Source organism: Dermochelys coriacea, chromosome 1 (genome assembly GCF_009764565.3).
Source record: "Dermochelys coriacea isolate rDerCor1 chromosome 1, rDerCor1.pri.v4, whole genome shotgun sequence".
Lineage (NCBI taxonomy): Eukaryota > Metazoa > Chordata > Testudines > Dermochelyidae > Dermochelys > Dermochelys coriacea.
The window spans coordinates 342,666,879-342,685,467 of record NC_050068.2 but is presented as its reverse complement, the minus strand read 5'-3'; the positions used below and the strand labels follow the sequence as shown (position 1 = coordinate 342,685,467).

The window sequence follows — 18,589 nt, the reverse complement described above, 5'->3', positions numbered from 1 at the left end:
TGGGGTTCGCTGAGACAGTCTGGCAGTTGGGCTGTTAAGGAACCGGGTGGGTGAGCTGACAGGAAACCAGTCAGGTTTTCAAACCTGTGTGGGAGGCCAGGTCTGTTGAATATATGCTGAAATTGAACCATCCTCACAAAACACTCCAAATTTCAACAAATCAGGAAACTCCAGTGAAAAAATGTTTCATCTGAATGTTTCTGACCTGCTCTGGGTAGTGTTTAGAATTAGAATTATTAATAATTTCTGATGGATGCCCTGAATTGCTTTCTCTTTGTGCTTTGCTACCCAGAACTGTGGGACTGTAAACTTTCAGGTCTTTGTTTTATTTGGGTTGCAGTACATGCCCTCCTTCAACCCATACTGGGCCACAGTGCTATACATCAAGCCATTGCAGGCTGAAAACGCAGCCCCTGTTATTCACCTCGCCGCTGCATATCCTACTGCAGGGTGGCTGTGCAGAAGATGAGAATTTGGAAGCCACTGCAATGTATTTATTTGCACATCAGGAGGCTTTGAAGTTCCTCCCCATTTTGCAGCAGTGGAGATGTCTGTGCTGTAGACAGCTAAGTAACAGGTTTGTGCTGGCCTACGGATGCATTCCTTTCTTTCCTGTATCCTTCCAAATCCTCATGAGATAAATACAGGTTACAACGAGAAATGTGAACATTTCATATCATGCCTTACATTTGTAGTGAGCAAAATAATTCCTAATTACCCATCAGCACCCCTTTCAAAAAAGATATTTTGAAGATTTCAAGGCAGCTGCAAGCCAAGATAATGTGTTTATAGCAAGAGTCTGCCCTGATATCTGCACCAGTGTGACAGGCAACCATCTCTTAGGGTGCCCACCTTGTGCCATGGCGTAGCCCTGCAGGTGTGCTGCCCTCTGCTCCCCTGTCTGACTCTTGTAGGATGTCACTCCCAGGCCAGAATACTTTAAAATGAGATTCCCCCTGGGAAGGGGTCTCATTTACTAAATCTCTGACAGCTTCTCTATTAACGATTAGCGTCTCAAGTCCACCCCTTGTTTCCCCTTGATTCAAAGTTCTCACAACCATCCTCGTGTGCTAATTCAGGTAGATTCCCCCTCCCTGAGCCAGGAGTCCTAGAGCCCTCCTTCTAGGGCCTCTGTAAGGGTACGTCTACACTGCACCATACGTGCCGATGTTCCACTTTCCCCGGGGGTGCTGGAGCCCTGCCCCGCCCCAATCCTACCCTTCCCCCAAAGCCCCATCCCCACCCCGCCTCTTCCCATCCCCGCTCCATCCCCACCCAGCCTCTCCCAGCCCCCATTTCGCCCCCTCCCCTGAGCACATCCTGCTCTCACTCCTCCCCCTCCCCCCAGCACCTTCTGCACACCGCTAAACAGCTGATACATGGTGGGTAGGAGGCGTTGTGAGGGAGGGGGAGTCGCTGATCATTGGGGCTGATGGTGGGTGCTAAGGACCCACTGTTTTTTTCCCATGAGTGCTCCAGGGCTGGAGCACCTACAGAATTGCTGCCTATGCACCGCACACTCCTTCTGGTGGTGTATAGAATACATACACTACCCACCCTCCTAGCATGGTATAAATAGCCATGTAGACAGTGAGGCACTGCTTAGGTGAGTCAAATTACACCTGAACCCTGTGGGTAAGTACCCTACATGGCTCTCTATTCCACTTCAGGGAAAGGCTCCAGCAGCAGAGAAAGGCTCTGGCAGCGGGGAAAGGCTCTGGCAAAGACTCTGGCAGTGGAGAAAGGCTCTGGCAGCTCCCTGCTGCTGGAGACTTTCCCCACAGTTTTCCCCCACCTTGCCAAAGCCTTTCATTGACATGCGTAGCTACACACCACAGAAGGGAAGCAGCCTGTTTTTCACTGTAGTGAGTAGCAAAACACCGCGGCAAACGGTCTGCAGTGCAGGCATAGCCTAAAATACTTCTCCTAGGCTTCCCCACATAGGTCAGGCATCTCACTACTCTCCTTCTTGGCCAGTGTCAGAGCTGGCCCCTTTTAATCCTTTTAATCCTCTCCTCACGCCCTAGGCAGGCAAGCCTCTTTCAAATGATCTACTCACTGTCTCCTCCCTGGCTCTCTGAAGGCTTCTCTGTCATCACTAGGCTTGGGACAGATTTAGTTATATGACCTACCTGCCTGTTGCTGCAATAACTTTCCCCACTTAGGGAGCTGAGCAAGGCACAGGTGGGGCTGGCTCCACTACTTCCTAAAGGTGCTAGTCATCCCTTGACAACCTGTGACTCACATTGACTTCACCAGGAGCTGTCCATGAGCATTTGCTGATAGAATTTAGCCCCTAGAATGGAGTGCGTCTTGCCCAGGGAGGGTGAGCAGGGCTAGTATTTAGTAGTGACTGGTACAGTCTAATTAGCAACTACGTATATTATGAGATTTTTCTCACCACTGGAAAGTTTATCTAGCTCTGTTTAATACATTCATAGACTCATAGGACTGGAAGGGACCTCCAGAGGTCATCTACTCCAGTTCCCTGCACACATGGCAGGACTAAATATTAGACCATCCCTGACAAATGTTTGTCTAACCTGCTCTTAAAAATCTCCAGTGATGGATTTCAAAGTAGCAGTCGTGTTAGTCTGTATTCGCAAAAAGAAACGGAGTACTTGTGGCACCTTAGAGACTAACAAATTTATTTGAGCATAAGGTTTCATGAGATGAAGTGAGCTGTTGCTCATGAAAGCTTATGCTCAAATAAATTTGTTAGTCTCTAAGGTGCCACAAGTACTCCTTTTCTTTTTTCCAATGATGGAGATTCCCGTAGTGCCCTGGGTTCTGTTTGTCTGAGCATTTCCAGGCTCTTTTGAAAATGATCTTTGAGCAGTTCATGCCATCTAGTGGTTACACATCACACGGGTTTGGTATTTTCACATAAGAATTAACCCACAATGGTTTGGGGGGAACACCTTATACAGGCGGAAAAGTAAAACACAGAAAGGCAGGAAGTCAGTTTTTAAAGGAAAATCCTTTAGGCCCCAATGCTGCACACTGTTAAATGGTGATCTATGCAGAGGGCCTTCCTGAGTTTTCAAAGAACAAGCTTACAGGACCAGGGTCTTGTCTACACATAAGAGTTGTACCACTTTAACTGCCCCAATATAGTTCAAGCAACACAGTGCCCCAGGGTGGATACAATTATCCTGGTGATTGTGCTGGTATAGTTTATTTTCATACAGGAAGGGAAGTAAGCTGCACTTTTGTACCAGTACAAGTGTGTCCTTACTAAAGGTTGTGTAGGTATAATTATATTGGTAAGAAATCACACCCCTAGCTGAAATAGTTATACCAATACAAAGCTGTGTATAGACCAGGCCTTAGTTTACTAGTTCAGGGCATACACACAGAGAAATTAGATAAAAACATAAAATGCCCTTGTTGGAAGGTTACAATGTAAGACTAGTTTATCTCTGAGAATCCAGAATAACACATAAGAACCCCACAACAGAGAGACAAACTAGACAGTTCTCTAAAGCAGAGATGTACAACTCTCCCTGCCTTATTCTAGGCCATCTGGCTGCAGAGTGACAGCTGTAGTTGCTTGGCCCAGATCTCATGCTTCCCTGCAGAACCCCCTAGCTGCAAGCAGAATCAGGAAATCCCTTACAAATTAACATGACAGCTTACAATTCCAAAACAGTTTTCAAATACGTAACAGTTAGGGGTTAGAGTTCTGATCTGGCATCTCTGACTGCCTTTCTGTGCAACCTGAAACAGATCACTTAGAATGACCATTGGCCTGATTTTCTTAGATCATCCCGAACTCTGAACATCCATAACTCCAGTCCAAACTGTGGCTGGCATGGTGGTCAAAATGCAGGAACAGAGCCTTGTCTACACTAGAGCTGTCTGAATAACAGATTTTTCTGTTCATTGGCCATTTTTAAAAGTAAAAACAAAAAATTGTTTTAGACTGAACAAAACATTTTGACAGAATCAAAACGTTTCGTTTGGATTTTGACCATTTCTAAATGGTTTTTGCATTTTTTAAACTACAATTCAAGGAAATTTTGAAAGAACACTTTGCTTCAAACTAAAAAATCAAAACATTTTATTCTGCAAATGTTGAAATGAAACATTTTGATTATTTCTGAGTGGTTTTTTTCCTAAACAATTAGGTGAAAGTGACATGAAGTCACAAAATGTTTGTGTTGCCAAATCTGCATTTTTATCTGAAAAAAAGTTTTGACCAAAACTTTTCCCCCAACTCTTGTTCCCGCTAGGGCTCCTATCCCTCACTATATAAGGGGCCTGCAACCATGAAGGGTCACATCAACTCACCTTCCCTCTTTTTCACTTCTCTTAGGGCTTATCTACACTACAATATTAGGTCAACTTAATTTAGGTCAATCTACAGCCACCACAGTCATTCAATTGGTGTCCATACTACCCTCCTTCTTCCAGTGGTGTGTGTCCACACCAGGAGCATTTTCACGTACTGAAGTGGAGCATTGTGGGGAACTGACAGCTGAGTGTGGGGCACTGACAGCCACATAGGACTCACAGCTGGAGCCTCCACCTACCCTGGGGTAACAGCCCAAGCTGTGAGCCTGGAGGGGGCTGCATTTTACAGCAAGGAGTCTTGCAGGTTCCACACATTCACAATCTGAAAGCTGAGTTGATCAAAGCTCAGGGAGAAAAGGTTTTAAATATGGAAGTTGAAGACAGCTCTGTGGAGTTAGTGGGTGACTGATGCAGAAGCAAGAGATGTCTGTTGTATCCTGATACCTCTACCACTTCGGATACAGGCAATGGATTCCTTATTTTGCTAGAAACCCAAAAGACAGTTGTTTCTTAGTCCTGGCACTGGAAATCATAGAATATTAGGGTTGGAAGGGACTTCAGAAGGTCACCTAAATCCACCACCCTTTTAAAAGCAGGACCACTCCCTAATTTTTTCACCCCAGATTCCTAAATTGCCCCCTCAAGGATTGAACTCACAACCCTGGATTTAGCAGGCCGATGCTCAAACCATTGAGCTATCCCTCCCTCCCAACAGCCAAATGCTGTTAGCTGCAAGGATCTTTGGGCAGTTGCTTGTGGACATGTTTGTAGGGCAGTTCAGAGGCAGCTATGCTGTTCAGGCTTTGGAGGATCCGGGGGACATAAATGCTTATTTTTTAGGCCACACTAAAGAGACTGAGAAATCACTGTTAAGCAGATCAGAGTGTAATATGTCTGTATGTGTGTCCTAAAGTATAAAAGTGTTGAAACTTTGCACTGAATTATATAACAGCAACAAAGCTGGGAAGTCGGTGGAAGGAACAAAAACCGGTTTAATGTCCAATAGTTTTGTTTAAGAAGTTATTCAGAAATTTTCTGAATGCTGTCTGTAAACGTTTGTGTGTGTATTAAATATTTACTCACTAAGAAGCCAGGTGGAGCATTCTTTCTCAGGATGGCTGGCAGCTGCTATTAATATTTACATTCAGGGGTTTGCAGTCCATAGCTCTGAGGTTCAACTGTGTAATTAAGTATTTTGGGGTAGGAGGCCTGAAAAGGACAGAACATCTGGCCTGTGCTTCAGCAGAGAGTTGAGCAGAGCGGCAGGTGTGATGGCTATTATTTTGGCAGACCCCAGGGACTGAACTGGGGAGCTCTAGTGTAAAAAGCATGAACTGAACAGTCAATTAAGGAGGTTATAATAGCTCATATCCATTGTGGATTGGCATGAGCCTGTAACACACCCTCACATGGGTTACGCTGGGAAAAGGGGAGTGTAATCATGATACATAATGCCCACACAGCACCCCCTTGGCTCATTACATTTGCACCAGTCCTGCTGTTTCCGGTGCCCAGAGCACTCACACAGTACGTTAGGGAAGCACTGCAGGGCCTGTGGGAATGCTGTACCTCTATCCCACAATGCCCAGTACAGGGCCCTCCCGCAAGCAGGTGGTGTCTACAATACATGACGTGCGTGGGCCCTGTTCATATGTTGGGTTTGTTCCATCCCCTGCCTCAGCCGGATAGGTCCTGCACGAGGAGCAGTGTTTGCATGTGAAAGGGTGAGGGCTGTACACACCGATAATTCTTCACATGCATTTCAGATGTCTCCATTCCTGCTCTTAGACCAAATGTGAGCCTGGAAGAAAGCAACTCAGGAACTGATTTTTAAAAGTATTTAGGTGTCTCAAGATGCAGATAGAAGCCTGGGGAATTTTCAAAAGCACCTAGGTGCCTAACTCGCATTGATTTTAGGTACTTTTGACAATCCCACTAGCTGTCTCTCTGCACCTTGAGGTGCCAGATACCTTTAAAAATATGGCCCTAACCTGGCCCCTTTCCATTGCCAAAGTAGAGTGAAGGGGCATTAGTGAAACTCAGAATCAAGCCCCATGATGCCTGCCCTTCACTATAAAGTGGTTTGGGAATCCTCATAAAAATGCAGAGTATTATTCCATCAGTATCTTTGAGAACTGGCTATTGCCTTGTCTACCGTAAACAGATTTATTTCGAGTCCGCTTTAACTTTGATCTTTCCCATTTTCAATTCTCCAAAACCTGCATCTAGCAGCAAATTTGTTAAACCCTCCAGGAATCTCCAAAGGCAAGAACGGAGCCTATCCGGTGTTGAGCCGTTATCAGGGGTATGGCAGCGTGACCCATATTTGCACAACCCTCACCCATGCCCCCTCAGCTCTGGCTTGCGTTACAGGGTAAATATTTACCCAGGGCCTGAACAAAGTCAGCATTTCAAAATTTTGTTCAAAATACTGCATAAGTTCCAGTCTTTTCCTTGAACTTGGCTCAGAGAAGGAGAGATCTGCTATCCAGCCCCTAGGCAAGCAGCTCTTGTGAAGCAAGTAGGGAGACAATGAAGCAGCTGATATGCTTCCTGCTTTTATTCGTTGTTTCTGGAATACGAAGCTTTGATCTCGTCATCGACGAAATCCCAGATGTAAGTAATCCACAGGGGGTCTGATCCTGTTACACACGCTGAAGTCAATATCTGAGCTCCTGCTGATGAGTGCAGGATCAGGTCTGTTGCTTCTCTTAATAGTTTTGCTGCTACCTCTTAATTTCTTTTTCTTTCTGCTATAATCATGTATTGTCCGGATAACAGCTTCTTGTCTTCCATTCCCAGTATTGCTCTTTAATATGCCTATATTAAATTAGGGGTAGCTATTGGCTAGACCCTGTTTGTCTTACTCAGGCAGAATTCCCGTTCTCGTCTGAGCTTTGCCTGTCTTGCAGGCCCCGATCCTGAAACTGGCTCAGTGTAGCAGCAAAGATCCTCTCCAGCTTTGGGAGGCTTCACATGGGCTAAGGTGTTTGCCTGCACAGGTCTGATTGCAGAGTCAGGGCCTTAAAATGTATGCTTCTCTGGAGAGGGAATGTGTGTCTTATATACAGCGGAGCACAGTGTTGGTGCTTAATAATAGACATATTAGGGACTGCAGAATCAGGCCTGTTTTCTATCCACTGCCTTATATCACACTCCCATTGACATTAATGGATCAGGGCCAATGAACAGCTCCTTAATACATTTCTAAATAAAGTCATAATTCTAGACCTGAGCTGAACTAAATCTCTGGACCCAAATGCTTTCAGATTCTCAGGGGAGTTCAGATCCAGGTCCGATTGTTACAGTACTCACCCAAACTCAATTATTTATTGGGCACGTTTGAAACATTATGGTGCAGGAGGCAGGGATGGTCTGAAGCTCTGTGATGTTTAGTGTCCCTCTCCAATGTTAATAATAATTAGTTAGATGGACATGTTTTCTCTTTTGTGGTACAATGTTTTTAAAGACATGATGAGATTGTTTATCCTGATTGTTCCGTATTGGGTACAAAATACTGGGCCTATTTCCTTCTTGCTTGGTAAATCTGGAGTAACTCCTTCTAATGTCAAGGAGCCAAATTTTGCTCTCAGTGACACTGATGTAAAACCAGAATAACTTCACTGGATTCAGTGGCGTTACTCTGGACCCTGGTGTAAATGAGGACAGAATCTGTGTCAGTCCACACTAGAGGCCAGGATTGGGCCCACTGTGTTGTAAATCTGCCTACTGTATTTTATGGATATTTCAGGCCCCCTGAGATATGTCCTTGCTTCAGAAGTAATAGCCCCATGTGGAGGCCAAGAGTGATCATATTAAATAATGGGGTAGATGGAGCCTGGAGATTCATCACTGTGCAAGGGGAGTGGATCTGTTGTCCTGGGAAGGAACTGTGACGCGCAGAATCGTATTCCTCTCAGCTCCCCACTTGTGCCTAGTGGGAACTAAATTCACACTAGCACAAAACTGGAGGGATGAATCAAGCCCCAAGATGACAAACTAAAATCTATCCACAACGAACGCTGAAGTTATGGGCAAATGCTATGGATTTGTTTCCTGCATCTGTTCTGTTATCATATCTTCAATGAGTGTGTTGCCAGTTCTGAAACAGAGAGCTCTGAAAGTGAAATCTGCCATGAGGTGAACACTTTACTGTTTCCCTGTGTCTCCTTTAGGATCTGGAGAACTTGTTTGACCTGGAGCTCGATGAATTTCTGTCAAAGCCCATGACTAGAAATGGCAGGTACCAGGTACAGTAACCATAAAATTTAGAAAGGGGGAGGAGAGAAGGTGAAGAGCGAGAGAGAGGACTGAAAAGAAAAATATTTTGAAGCAAATGACTGATGTTCTATTCCATTACAAAGGCCACAATTCTGCAATCAGGAGTACTTGGGTGGATTCATGCATGCATGAGCCTGGTGGGTGCTGCTTTGGGCAAGAACTCTTTGTTTGTACAGCGCTTGGCACATGAGGCCAGGACCTGACTGGAGTCCCCAGGAGCAACCGCAGTACAAATAATTAAGCAGAACACTACACACATTTAACTTCATGCATGTGAAAAGTCCCTTTGACTTCAAAGGAGCTCCATTCAGAGGAGGGGTGTGCCCAGGTGAAACCTGATTGCAGAATTGGTGCCAAAGTGTCCAGGAAAAGCTAGGGCTCAGAAATTGGTAATGTGGTATGGTATCTTCCAGCCCTGCTAATTGGCTACTGGTTCCAGGTTAGGTCAATGGGAAACCAATCACAGGTGATCGTTGCACAGTGCTGTATGTGAAAAGTAGTTGGCGGATCAGTAGAACTTGTCAAAAAAAGTTTCTTTTATTTCTTTTCTTTTATTTCTTTCTTTCTTTTTCTTTTTTTTGGTGAATATATTGCTGATCATTTCGTTCTGTCAGTTATTGAAATAGATGGATTTTTAAAAATTTTCTGTGGAATGATTTTTATATCAAAAGCTTATCAAAAGACTTTTTTATTTAAAAATGTAAAGTTTTCAAAAAATTAACATTTTATTTTTATTTTGGAGGGGAAAAAAGCGACCTGGACCCAATCCTGTAAACACTTACGAATGTGCTTAACTTCGCTACCATGGGTAATCCCATTAACGTCAATAAGATTGCTCATGGGACCAAAGTGAAGCATGTGGATAAATGTTTGCAGGATTGGGGCCAGGTTTAATGTCATGCATGTGAAAAGTTCCATTGAGTTAAATGGGAATACTCATGGTGTATAAAGTTGAAGTGCATCTGGCTCTGAGGCTTATTTACACTAACAGCTTATCTCCACAGTGCTGCAGGGCAGACTACAGGGCTGCATATTGGAGAGCATGTGAATGCATTGTGCTCGAACTGCTCCATGTAGACCATGTTGGTGTGAACGAAAAGAAACTTAGTTTGCGTTGATGTAATCCCGTTTCAAACAGGGCCATGTTAAGATGTAGTGGGTACCTTTTAGTGTGTGCCAGCAAGGTCTACATAGGGAAGTTAGTGCGCTCTGCAATTCACACCCCTGTAGTCCACACTGCAGCAGTGTGTAGACAAGCCCTAAGACTCTTTTACACTGCTCCGGGCCTTAACCTGAGTGTAAATTCCCATCTTACGACCCCCTCACACCGCCAGAGTGGTATAAAGGGGTTTTAGTGTAAATGAGAATCAGGCTTATGCACACTTGCAGGATCAGGACCCAAGTGACATGAGCCTGGTCTGCACACAGGTGTTTACCAGTATAACTATGTCAATTAGGGGTGTGATCTTTTTTAACCGATACAGCTATACCTGCACAATCCAGAGTATGGATGCTGTTGTACCAGGATAAAGGAGCCTGATACCAGTCTAGCTTATTCCCCTTCCCATATGAAAAAGGGTGATACCAATGTAAACACCTTTATCCTAGTATAACAACATGCTCACTGGAGGAAATGAGTTGCACCACTTTAACTATAACAGTGTAGATAAAGCAGAGGTAGGCAAACTATGGCCCGCGGGCCACATCCGACCCACGGGACCCGCCTGCCAGGACCCTGAGCTCTTGGCTCGGGAGGCTCGCCCCCGGCCCCTTCCCCGCTGTTCCCCCTCCCCAGCAGCCTCAGGGCGCAATGCTCTGGGTGGCGGGGCAGCAAGCACTTGCTGAGTACCACAGCTGCAGAGCCGTGGCCCGACCTGGTGCTCTGTGCTGCACGGTGGTATGGCCGGCTCCAGCCGGCTGGTGCGGCTGTCTGTCCTGGTGCTCTGTAGCGCCGCCAGCCACCAGTGCTCCAGGTAGTGCAGTAAGGGGGCGGGGGGGGGGGTTGGATAGAGAGCAGGGGAGTTCGGGGTGGTGGTCAGGGGACGGGGATGTGGATAGGGGTCGGGGCGGTCAGAGGGCAGGGACAGGGGGGTTGAATGGGGGCAAGGGTCCCGGGGGGGCAGTCAGGAAGGAGAAGGGGAGTTGGATGGGGCGATGGGGGGCAGTCAGGGGCAGGGGTTCCAGGGGCAGTCAGGGGACAGGGAGGGATGGAAGGGGCAGGAGTCCCGGGGGGGCCATCAGGGGACAGGGAACACAGGGGGGGCAGGTAGGGGGCGGGGGCCGGGCCATGCCTGGCTGTTTGGGGAGGCACAGCCTCCCCTAACCGGTCCTCCATATAATTTCAGAAACCTGATGTGGTCCTCAGGCCAAAAAGTTTGCCTGCCCCTGAATTAAAGCGATACATCACTTATGTGTAGACTAGGCCTAGCATAAGTGAAAACTGGCAGAGGAGATAAACCCCTCAAAACTACAGATAAAATGATTGTCAAAAAACACAACAAGTTGCATTAAAGAAAACCTGAGCAATGGAAACTCAAAATGATTTCTGTGAAACTTTCCCTTTGATAAAAACATCTTTATTTATATTGAATGACAAATTTCAACCAGCTCTAGGGGGGAGTCCATTTCCTAACGGGCAAATTTCCACCTCCCACGCCTCCCACATTGTCACAATAGGCCCTTTGTTGGCCGTCTTAGCAGTGAGGGCAAAGACTAGCGTGAGTCATGGAAACCTGAGTCCCCTTTCTGCACCAGAGATGGTTACCCCAGGTCAGGGCTTGAGACACAACAGAGAGGCAGTATGAGGAAGTCCATGCTGCTTCTGTTCTGCATTCCAGCTGCATCTTTCATCAGCAGAAAATTCACGTCAGTAATAAAATTAAATTCCCTTAGAGATCACAGTGTGGTTTATTTTGAGGAGACAGAATTGCCACCATCAGATCAAAGATCTCTAGGTCCAAAACGGATGATCTAATAAAGTATCTTGAGGTCAGCTGGAAGGGGCTTTTATATATTCTCCTATTCTGTGTGTATAGGAGAGGTGACATACCTCATAAATTTCAGAGTAGCAGCCGTGTTAGTCTGTATTCGCAAAAAGAAAAGGAGTACTTGTGGCACCTTAGAGACTAACAAATTTATTAGAGCATAAGCTTTCGTGAGCTACAGCTCACTTCATCGGATGCATTTGGTGGAAAAAACAGAGGAGAGATTTATATACACACACAGAGAACATGAAACAATGGGTTTATCATACACACTGTAAGGAGAGTGATCACTTAAGATAAGCCATCACCAGCAGCAGGGGAGGGAAAGGAGGAAAACCTTTCATGGTGACAAGCAAGGTAGGCTAATTCCAGCAGTTAACAAGAATATCAGAGGAACAGTGGGGGGTGGGGTGGGAGGGAGAAATACCATGGGGAAATAGAAAAGGAGTACTTGTGGCACCTTAGAGACTAACAAATTTATTAGAGCATAAGCTTTCGTGAGCTACACCTCACTTCATCGGATGCATTGCTCACGAAAGCTTATGCTCTAATAAATTTGTTAGTCTCTAAGGTGCCACAAGTACTCCTTTTCTTTTTGCGAATACAGACTAACACGGCTGCTACTCTGAAACATGGGGAAATAGTTTTACTTTGTGTAATGACTCATCCATTCCCAGTCTCTATTCAAGCCTAAGTTAATTGTATCCAGTTTGCAAATTAATTCCAATTCAGCAGTCTCTCATTGGAGTCTGTTTTTGAAGCTTTTTTGTTGAAGGATAGCCACTCTTAGGTCTGTGATCGAGTGACCAGAGAGATTGAAGTGTTCTCCAACTGGTTTTTGAATGTTATAATTCTTGACGTCTGATTTGTGTTCATTCATTCTTTTACGTAGAGACTGTCCAGTTTGGCCAATGTACATGGCAGAGGGGCATTGCTGGCACATGATGGCATATATCACATTGGTAGATGCGCAGGTGAACGAGCCTCTGATAGTGTGGCTGATGTGATTAGGCCCTATGATGGTGTCCCCTGAATAGATATGTGGACAGAGTTGGCAACGGGCTTTGTTGCAAGGATAGGTTCCTGGGTTAGTGGTTCTGTTGTGTGGTGTGTGGTTGCTGGTGAGTATTTGCTTCAGATTGGGGGGCTGTCTGTAAGCAAGGACTGGTCTCAGCCTGGACCAATCCACACAAGAGATCCACTTCCTGGACACTACAGTGCTAATAAGCGATGGTCACATAAACACCACCCTATATCGGAAACCTACTGACCGCTATTCCTACCTACATGCCTCTAGCTTTCATCCAGATCATACCACTCGATCCATTGTCTACAGCCAAGCGCTACGATATAACCGCATTTGCTCCAACCCCTCAGACAGAGACAAACACCTACAAGATCTCTATCATGCATTCCTACAACTACAATACCCACCTGCTGAAGTGAAGAAACAGATTGACAGAGCCAGAAGAGTACCCAGAAGTCACCTACTACAGGACAGGCCCAACAAAGAAAACAACAGAACGCCACTAGCCATCACCTTCAGCCCCCAACTAAAACCTCTCCAACGCATCATCAAGGATCTACAACCTATCCTGAAGGACGAGCCATCGCTCTCTCAGATCTTGGGAGACAGACCAGTCCTTGCTTACAGACAGCCCCCCAATCTGAAGCAAATACTCACCAGCAAGCACACACCACACAACAGAACCACTAACCCAGGAACCTATCCTTGCAACAAAGCCCGTTGCCAACTCTGTCCACATATCTATTCAGGGGATACCATCATAGGGCCTAATCACATCAGCCACACTATCAGAGGCTCGTTCACCTGCGCATCTACCAATGTGATATATGCCATCATGTGCCAGCAATGCCCCTCTGCCATGTACATTGGCCAAACTGGACAGTCTCTACGTAAAAGAATGAATGGACACAAATCAGACGTCAAGAATTATAACATTCAAAAACCAGTTGGAGAACACTTCAATCTCTCTGGTCACTCGATTACAGACCTAAGAGTGGCTATCCTTCAACAAAAAAGCTTCAAAAACAGACTCCAACGAGAGACTGCTGAATTGGAATTAATTTGCAAACTGGATACAATTAACTTAGGCTTGAATAGAGACTGGGAATGGATGAGTCATTACGCAAAATAAAACTATTTCCCCATGTTTCAGAGTAGCAGCCGTGTTAGTCTGTATTCGCAAAAAGAAAAGGAGTACTTGTGGCACCTTAGAGACTAACAAATTTATTAGAGCATAAGCTTTCGTGAGCAATGCATCCGATGAAGTGAGGTGTAGCTCACGAAAGCTTATGCTCTAATAAATTTGTTAGTCTCTAAGGTGCCACAAGTACTCCTTTTCTATTTCCCCATGGTATTTCTCCCCCCCACCACACCCCCCACTGTTCCTCTGATATTCTTGTTAACTGCTGGAATTAGCCTACCTTGCTTGTCACCATGAAAGGTTTTCCTCCTTTCCTCCCGCCCCCCACTGCTGGTGATGGCTTATCTTAAGTGATCACTCTCCTTACAGTGTGTATGATAAACCCATTGTTTCATGTTCTCTGTGTGTGTATATAAATCTCTCCTCTGTTTTTTCCACCAAATGCATCCGATGAAGTGAGCTGTAGCTCACGAAAGCTTATGCTCTAATAAATTTGTTAGTCTCTAAGGTGCCACAAGTACTCCTTTTCTTTTTGCGAATACAGACTAACACGGCTGCTACTCTGAAACCTGTCTTTATGAGGTATGTCACCTCTCCTATACACCCAGATTTACCTGCATTACACATAATCATAGAATCATAGAATCATAGAATATCAGGGTTGGAAGGGACCCCAGAAGGTCATCTAGTCCAACCCCCTGCTCAAAGCAGGACCAAGTCCCAGTTAAATCATCCTGCAGTTACCCATGAATAATTTAACTTAGTTCAAATTTACTGACCTAAATTGATACCAAACGTTAGGAAAAGAACCACCAATCATTATAAGTTTCTTCTATGGTTTTTGCTGTCTACCTCAATTTGGGTTTTTGTCACATTTAAGGAGCCAGTGTCACTCATATGTGTTTAATTTTTTAGAGCGTCAGGAGCTGGCCACAAGATGACATAAATTCCAAGCAGGGATATTCATATGGCAGTAAAAAAATAGCTCATTAATTACTATTTTTAAGCCTTGTAAGGCTTAAATAGTCGTGCTGGTAAGAACTATTTTTTCTGCAGATTTTTATTGATGAAAACAGCAACAAACACATCATTTTTGTTTAAATTTTCCATGGAAAATGTCAACTTTTCATAGGAAAAATAAATGAAACCTGAAAAATTTTGGCAGAAAACCTTAAGTTTTCATTTTTTTTTCCCTGAAGAAGTTTTGGTTTGGGGCAAAAGATTTGGGTTTTGACCAGAACTTTTTGTACAAAAACTCAAAATTTTCCACAGAAAGCAGACCCTATTCACACACACTCACACACACACAAATCATTTTGTCAAAATCCCAAATTTCCATCAGAAAACCATTTCAATGGACATTTTTCAATCAGCCCAACTTTTGTTTTCAAAAGTCCCTAGGTTTCAGAGCCAGATTGTCAGTGATGTCCAATTGGACTTATGCTTCACTTAGGCACAGATACTCAAAGGTACTTGCAAAAGAAAAGGAAGACTGTGGCACCTTAGAGACTAACAAATTTATTTGAGCATAAGCTTTCGTGAGCTACAGCCCACTTCACCGTATGCATGCAGTGGAAAATACAGTGGGGAGATTTATATACACAGAGAATATGAAACAATGGGTGTTACCATACAAAGCTTGTGCTCAGATAAATTTGTTAGTCTCTAAGGTGCCACAAGTACTCCTTTTCTTTTTGCGGATACAGACTAACATGGCTGCTACTCTGAAACCTGTCAAAGGTACTTGAAATCAATGGGAGTTAGGCACCTTTTGAGGATCTGGGCCTCAGGGGCTTTTGAAAATCCACCCCTTAAGTGCAAGAAATAAAGCAAAGAGAAGGACACTAAGAAATAAACCCAGTGACTCTCATTGATTCTGATCATCTTGTGAAACAATATATGGGCAATATGCCATTTGATCCCTTCAATAGCTAATTCATGACCACTAGACCTGTAATTTTCAGGCTTGCTGAAGTCTCATTCTCTATTTCTTTTCTTCCCAGAGGAGCACATTAACCTATGAGGACTCTGGAGAGTCGGTGAGTTTTTTTCTGGGAAAAAAAATGATGACAAAATGATTTTCCAGTTAACTATTATCTGGAAATCAATCCTGCTGTTTGTTCAATGCCTTGCTTGTATCACTGACCGGGTATTAACCTATTTTCTTCAAACAGCTGACTGCTTGCACAATGCTGTTCGGGGGATTGGTACAAGATTTCGTAGTGATATATACTGTACTGATGTCGGAATAAGAACAAAAATGAAGAGAAAACGTGCTCTCTCTTCCTCCCAAAGGCAATATTTTTATAAACCTCATGGCAAATCATGCTGTTCTCCCTCTCAACGAGCTGCCATGGTGGATCTTACATCTGACCTGGTCGGCCAAGTTGCCTCATCCCTCTCTTATTTAAGTCTTTCTCTAAAACACACTTTTTCCAGGAGGCCTATAAATCCCAATCCTTCCTACATGTAGGGTTAGTGAAATACACACAGGGCTTGTCCTCACACAGAGCTGAATTGTTTTACATTAAAGGAGCGATTCTAAACCAGTTCAGTTAAACCAGAGCAAAAGGCTGCAAGGCTCTTAGTCCTGTTTAAACCAGGCTTATTTTGGTTTGATTAGTTAACAGGCTAAAGATGAGGTGAACTGACCTAAGAGTCTCCACATGGGTCTGCACCAGTTTAAGGAAACCCAGTTTAGTGTGTAGACAAAACCATGGACACAACAATTACTAACTGGGATTGAACCTGAGAACCTACTGCACCAGAAATTCAGCCATCTCCCTCTTAAGCAAAAGAACTTTAGATACTAGAAAGTAGCAAACTGGCATGCAATACGAGCTCATGTACTAGGCCAGTATATTACAGTACTCTCTTGTTAGATGACCTCCTCCCAAACACCTGAGATCTACAAGAGTTGAAGATCTATTGAGGGCGCCATTTTGTAATGAACTGTAGCTAAATACAGACACTGTAATTGTCAGCATGGATTGAACCATCCTTTCATGCAAAACATACCTGGTGTATCTCTCTCACAAATTTTCAAAGTTCTCTTCTCCGTTGCAGGTAGCGGGCGATGACAAGATAAGTATTTATAGCTACAAAGTTCAGTCCACCATAACATCCCGTTTGGTCGACACCATGATCCAAAGCAAAGTGGAAAATAAAGCTAAGCATTCCCAAAATGTGGTGTTTGATGTGCAGATTCCCAAAGGAGCCTTCATTCACAACTTTACTATGTAAGTAGTGGGGAGCTGTATCTACTGTGCGTGACAATTTCAATAATCAAATAAGAAGGTGGTGGAAGGATAACAGGGAAAGTGTCCATAACTTTTATTGTATATAAAATAATATTTTTCCAAGCTTTGTTGTTGTTTTTTAAAGTAAAAGAGTCCACTGGATTAGGAACAGGTTTGATTCAACGTGATTTCTCATTAAAATAAAGAAACTCCACAATAGTCTCTGTGATGATCTGTCTGTTTTTCTCTCTTAGGAACATAAATGGCATAACGTTTACTAGTTCAATTAGAGAAAAATCTGCAGCCAGACAACAATATGCTCAGGCCAGGGCCAAAGGCAAAGCTGCTGGAATAGTAAGGTACAAAGATTTCTCCTCTTTATTATGCTACTGTACTTCCTTTTCCTTTTATTAGAATCTTTAACTCCCAGACTATGAGACTGGTCTGTGTCCTGACACCAAAATAGGGTATCTGGTGGTAATCTCATGAACATGAATACAGTGTCTTTATTTAGGTCCTGATCCAGCAAAGCACATGCTTAACTTTAAGCCCATGAATAGTTTCACTGAAGTCAGAACTTAAGTGTTTTGCCAGATCAGGGCCTATATATTAAGTAATTATTTTATGAAGTGCTTAGCAGAAACAGCTAAGATGCTACAAATATAGGGTCAGCATGATGCCTATGCACCACTTAAATCCCACTTATGCTCTATTTTGAGATTTACATTGGACTTAATCAGAACACAGAACTTATACTGGCTCTATGCCAGTGTGAACTTCACCATCATGTGACAAGCCTAAGCTTAGTAGCAGAATCAGAAGCGGAACCCAGGAGTCCTGATTCAGACTTCTACTCCAACCACTACATTTAATTTGTTTTTGTTTTTTAAACAGAAACCGGTAATCTGCAAATGTTAGAGGTGGAGTCAAAGTGCAAAATTCAAATCTAGATCCTGATCTGGATTTGAAATGTCTTAGAATTCAGGGTGGAAGTTCAGATCTGGGTTTTGATTTTGACTGTGGTATAGAGTGGAGCCATCTGCAAACTTTGGGTGCAGATCTGAGCCCGGACTCCAAACGTTCCAAAGCAGAGCTGGATGAAAGCTTTCTGATGGAAGCTTTTTCCATCAAAAAATGCCATTTTGTCAAAGTCGATACTTTCTGTGGGTGTATCAAATTCTGACAGATTTTCTTTCAGAAAAAAATTGAAACAAAGCTCTTCGATAAAGTCGAAATGTTCCCTATTGAAACTGAATAATTTGATTATTTGTTTTGAAACAACTTTTCACTTCAACAGTTATATTATAATTTATAATAATAGAAAATCAAAAAGTTGAGATCAGAATAATATTTTAATTGACTTGAAATTAAATTATTTTGGACATTTCATTGGGTAGGAAGTTTTAGAATTTGCTGCGGAACAGACATTCTGATTGCTGACCAGCTCTATTCCATTGCTTTGAATCTCCAGTTTGGTTTATTATAGAAAGGTAGGCCTGGAAGGGACTTTGAGAGGTCATCTAGTCCATGCCTCCATGCTAGAATTGCCAATCCTCCAGGATTGTCCTGGAGTCTCCAGGAATGGAAGATTTATCTTCAATTAAAGATCATGTCATGTGAT

At 43.8% G+C, this 18,589-nt stretch overlaps 1 protein-coding gene across 1 annotated transcript in view; it reads left to right on the top strand.

The window, feature by feature from the left end:
* Window positions 1-6,727: 6,727 nt before the first annotated feature.
* The window catches only part of ITIH2 (inter-alpha-trypsin inhibitor heavy chain 2), a 44,205-nt gene continuing 32,343 nt past the window's right edge, over window positions 6,728-18,589 (top strand). Inside the window, exons 1-5 of the mRNA XM_038391279.2 lie at window positions 6,728-6,912; window positions 8,472-8,546; window positions 15,733-15,768; window positions 16,796-16,968; window positions 17,223-17,327. Of these exons, the coding sequence (XP_038247207.1) occupies window positions 6,829-6,912; window positions 8,472-8,546; window positions 15,733-15,768; window positions 16,796-16,968; window positions 17,223-17,327 (473 nt within the window). The 5' untranslated portion in view covers window positions 6,728-6,828. The remainder of the gene's footprint in view (window positions 6,913-8,471; window positions 8,547-15,732; window positions 15,769-16,795; window positions 16,969-17,222; window positions 17,328-18,589) is intronic.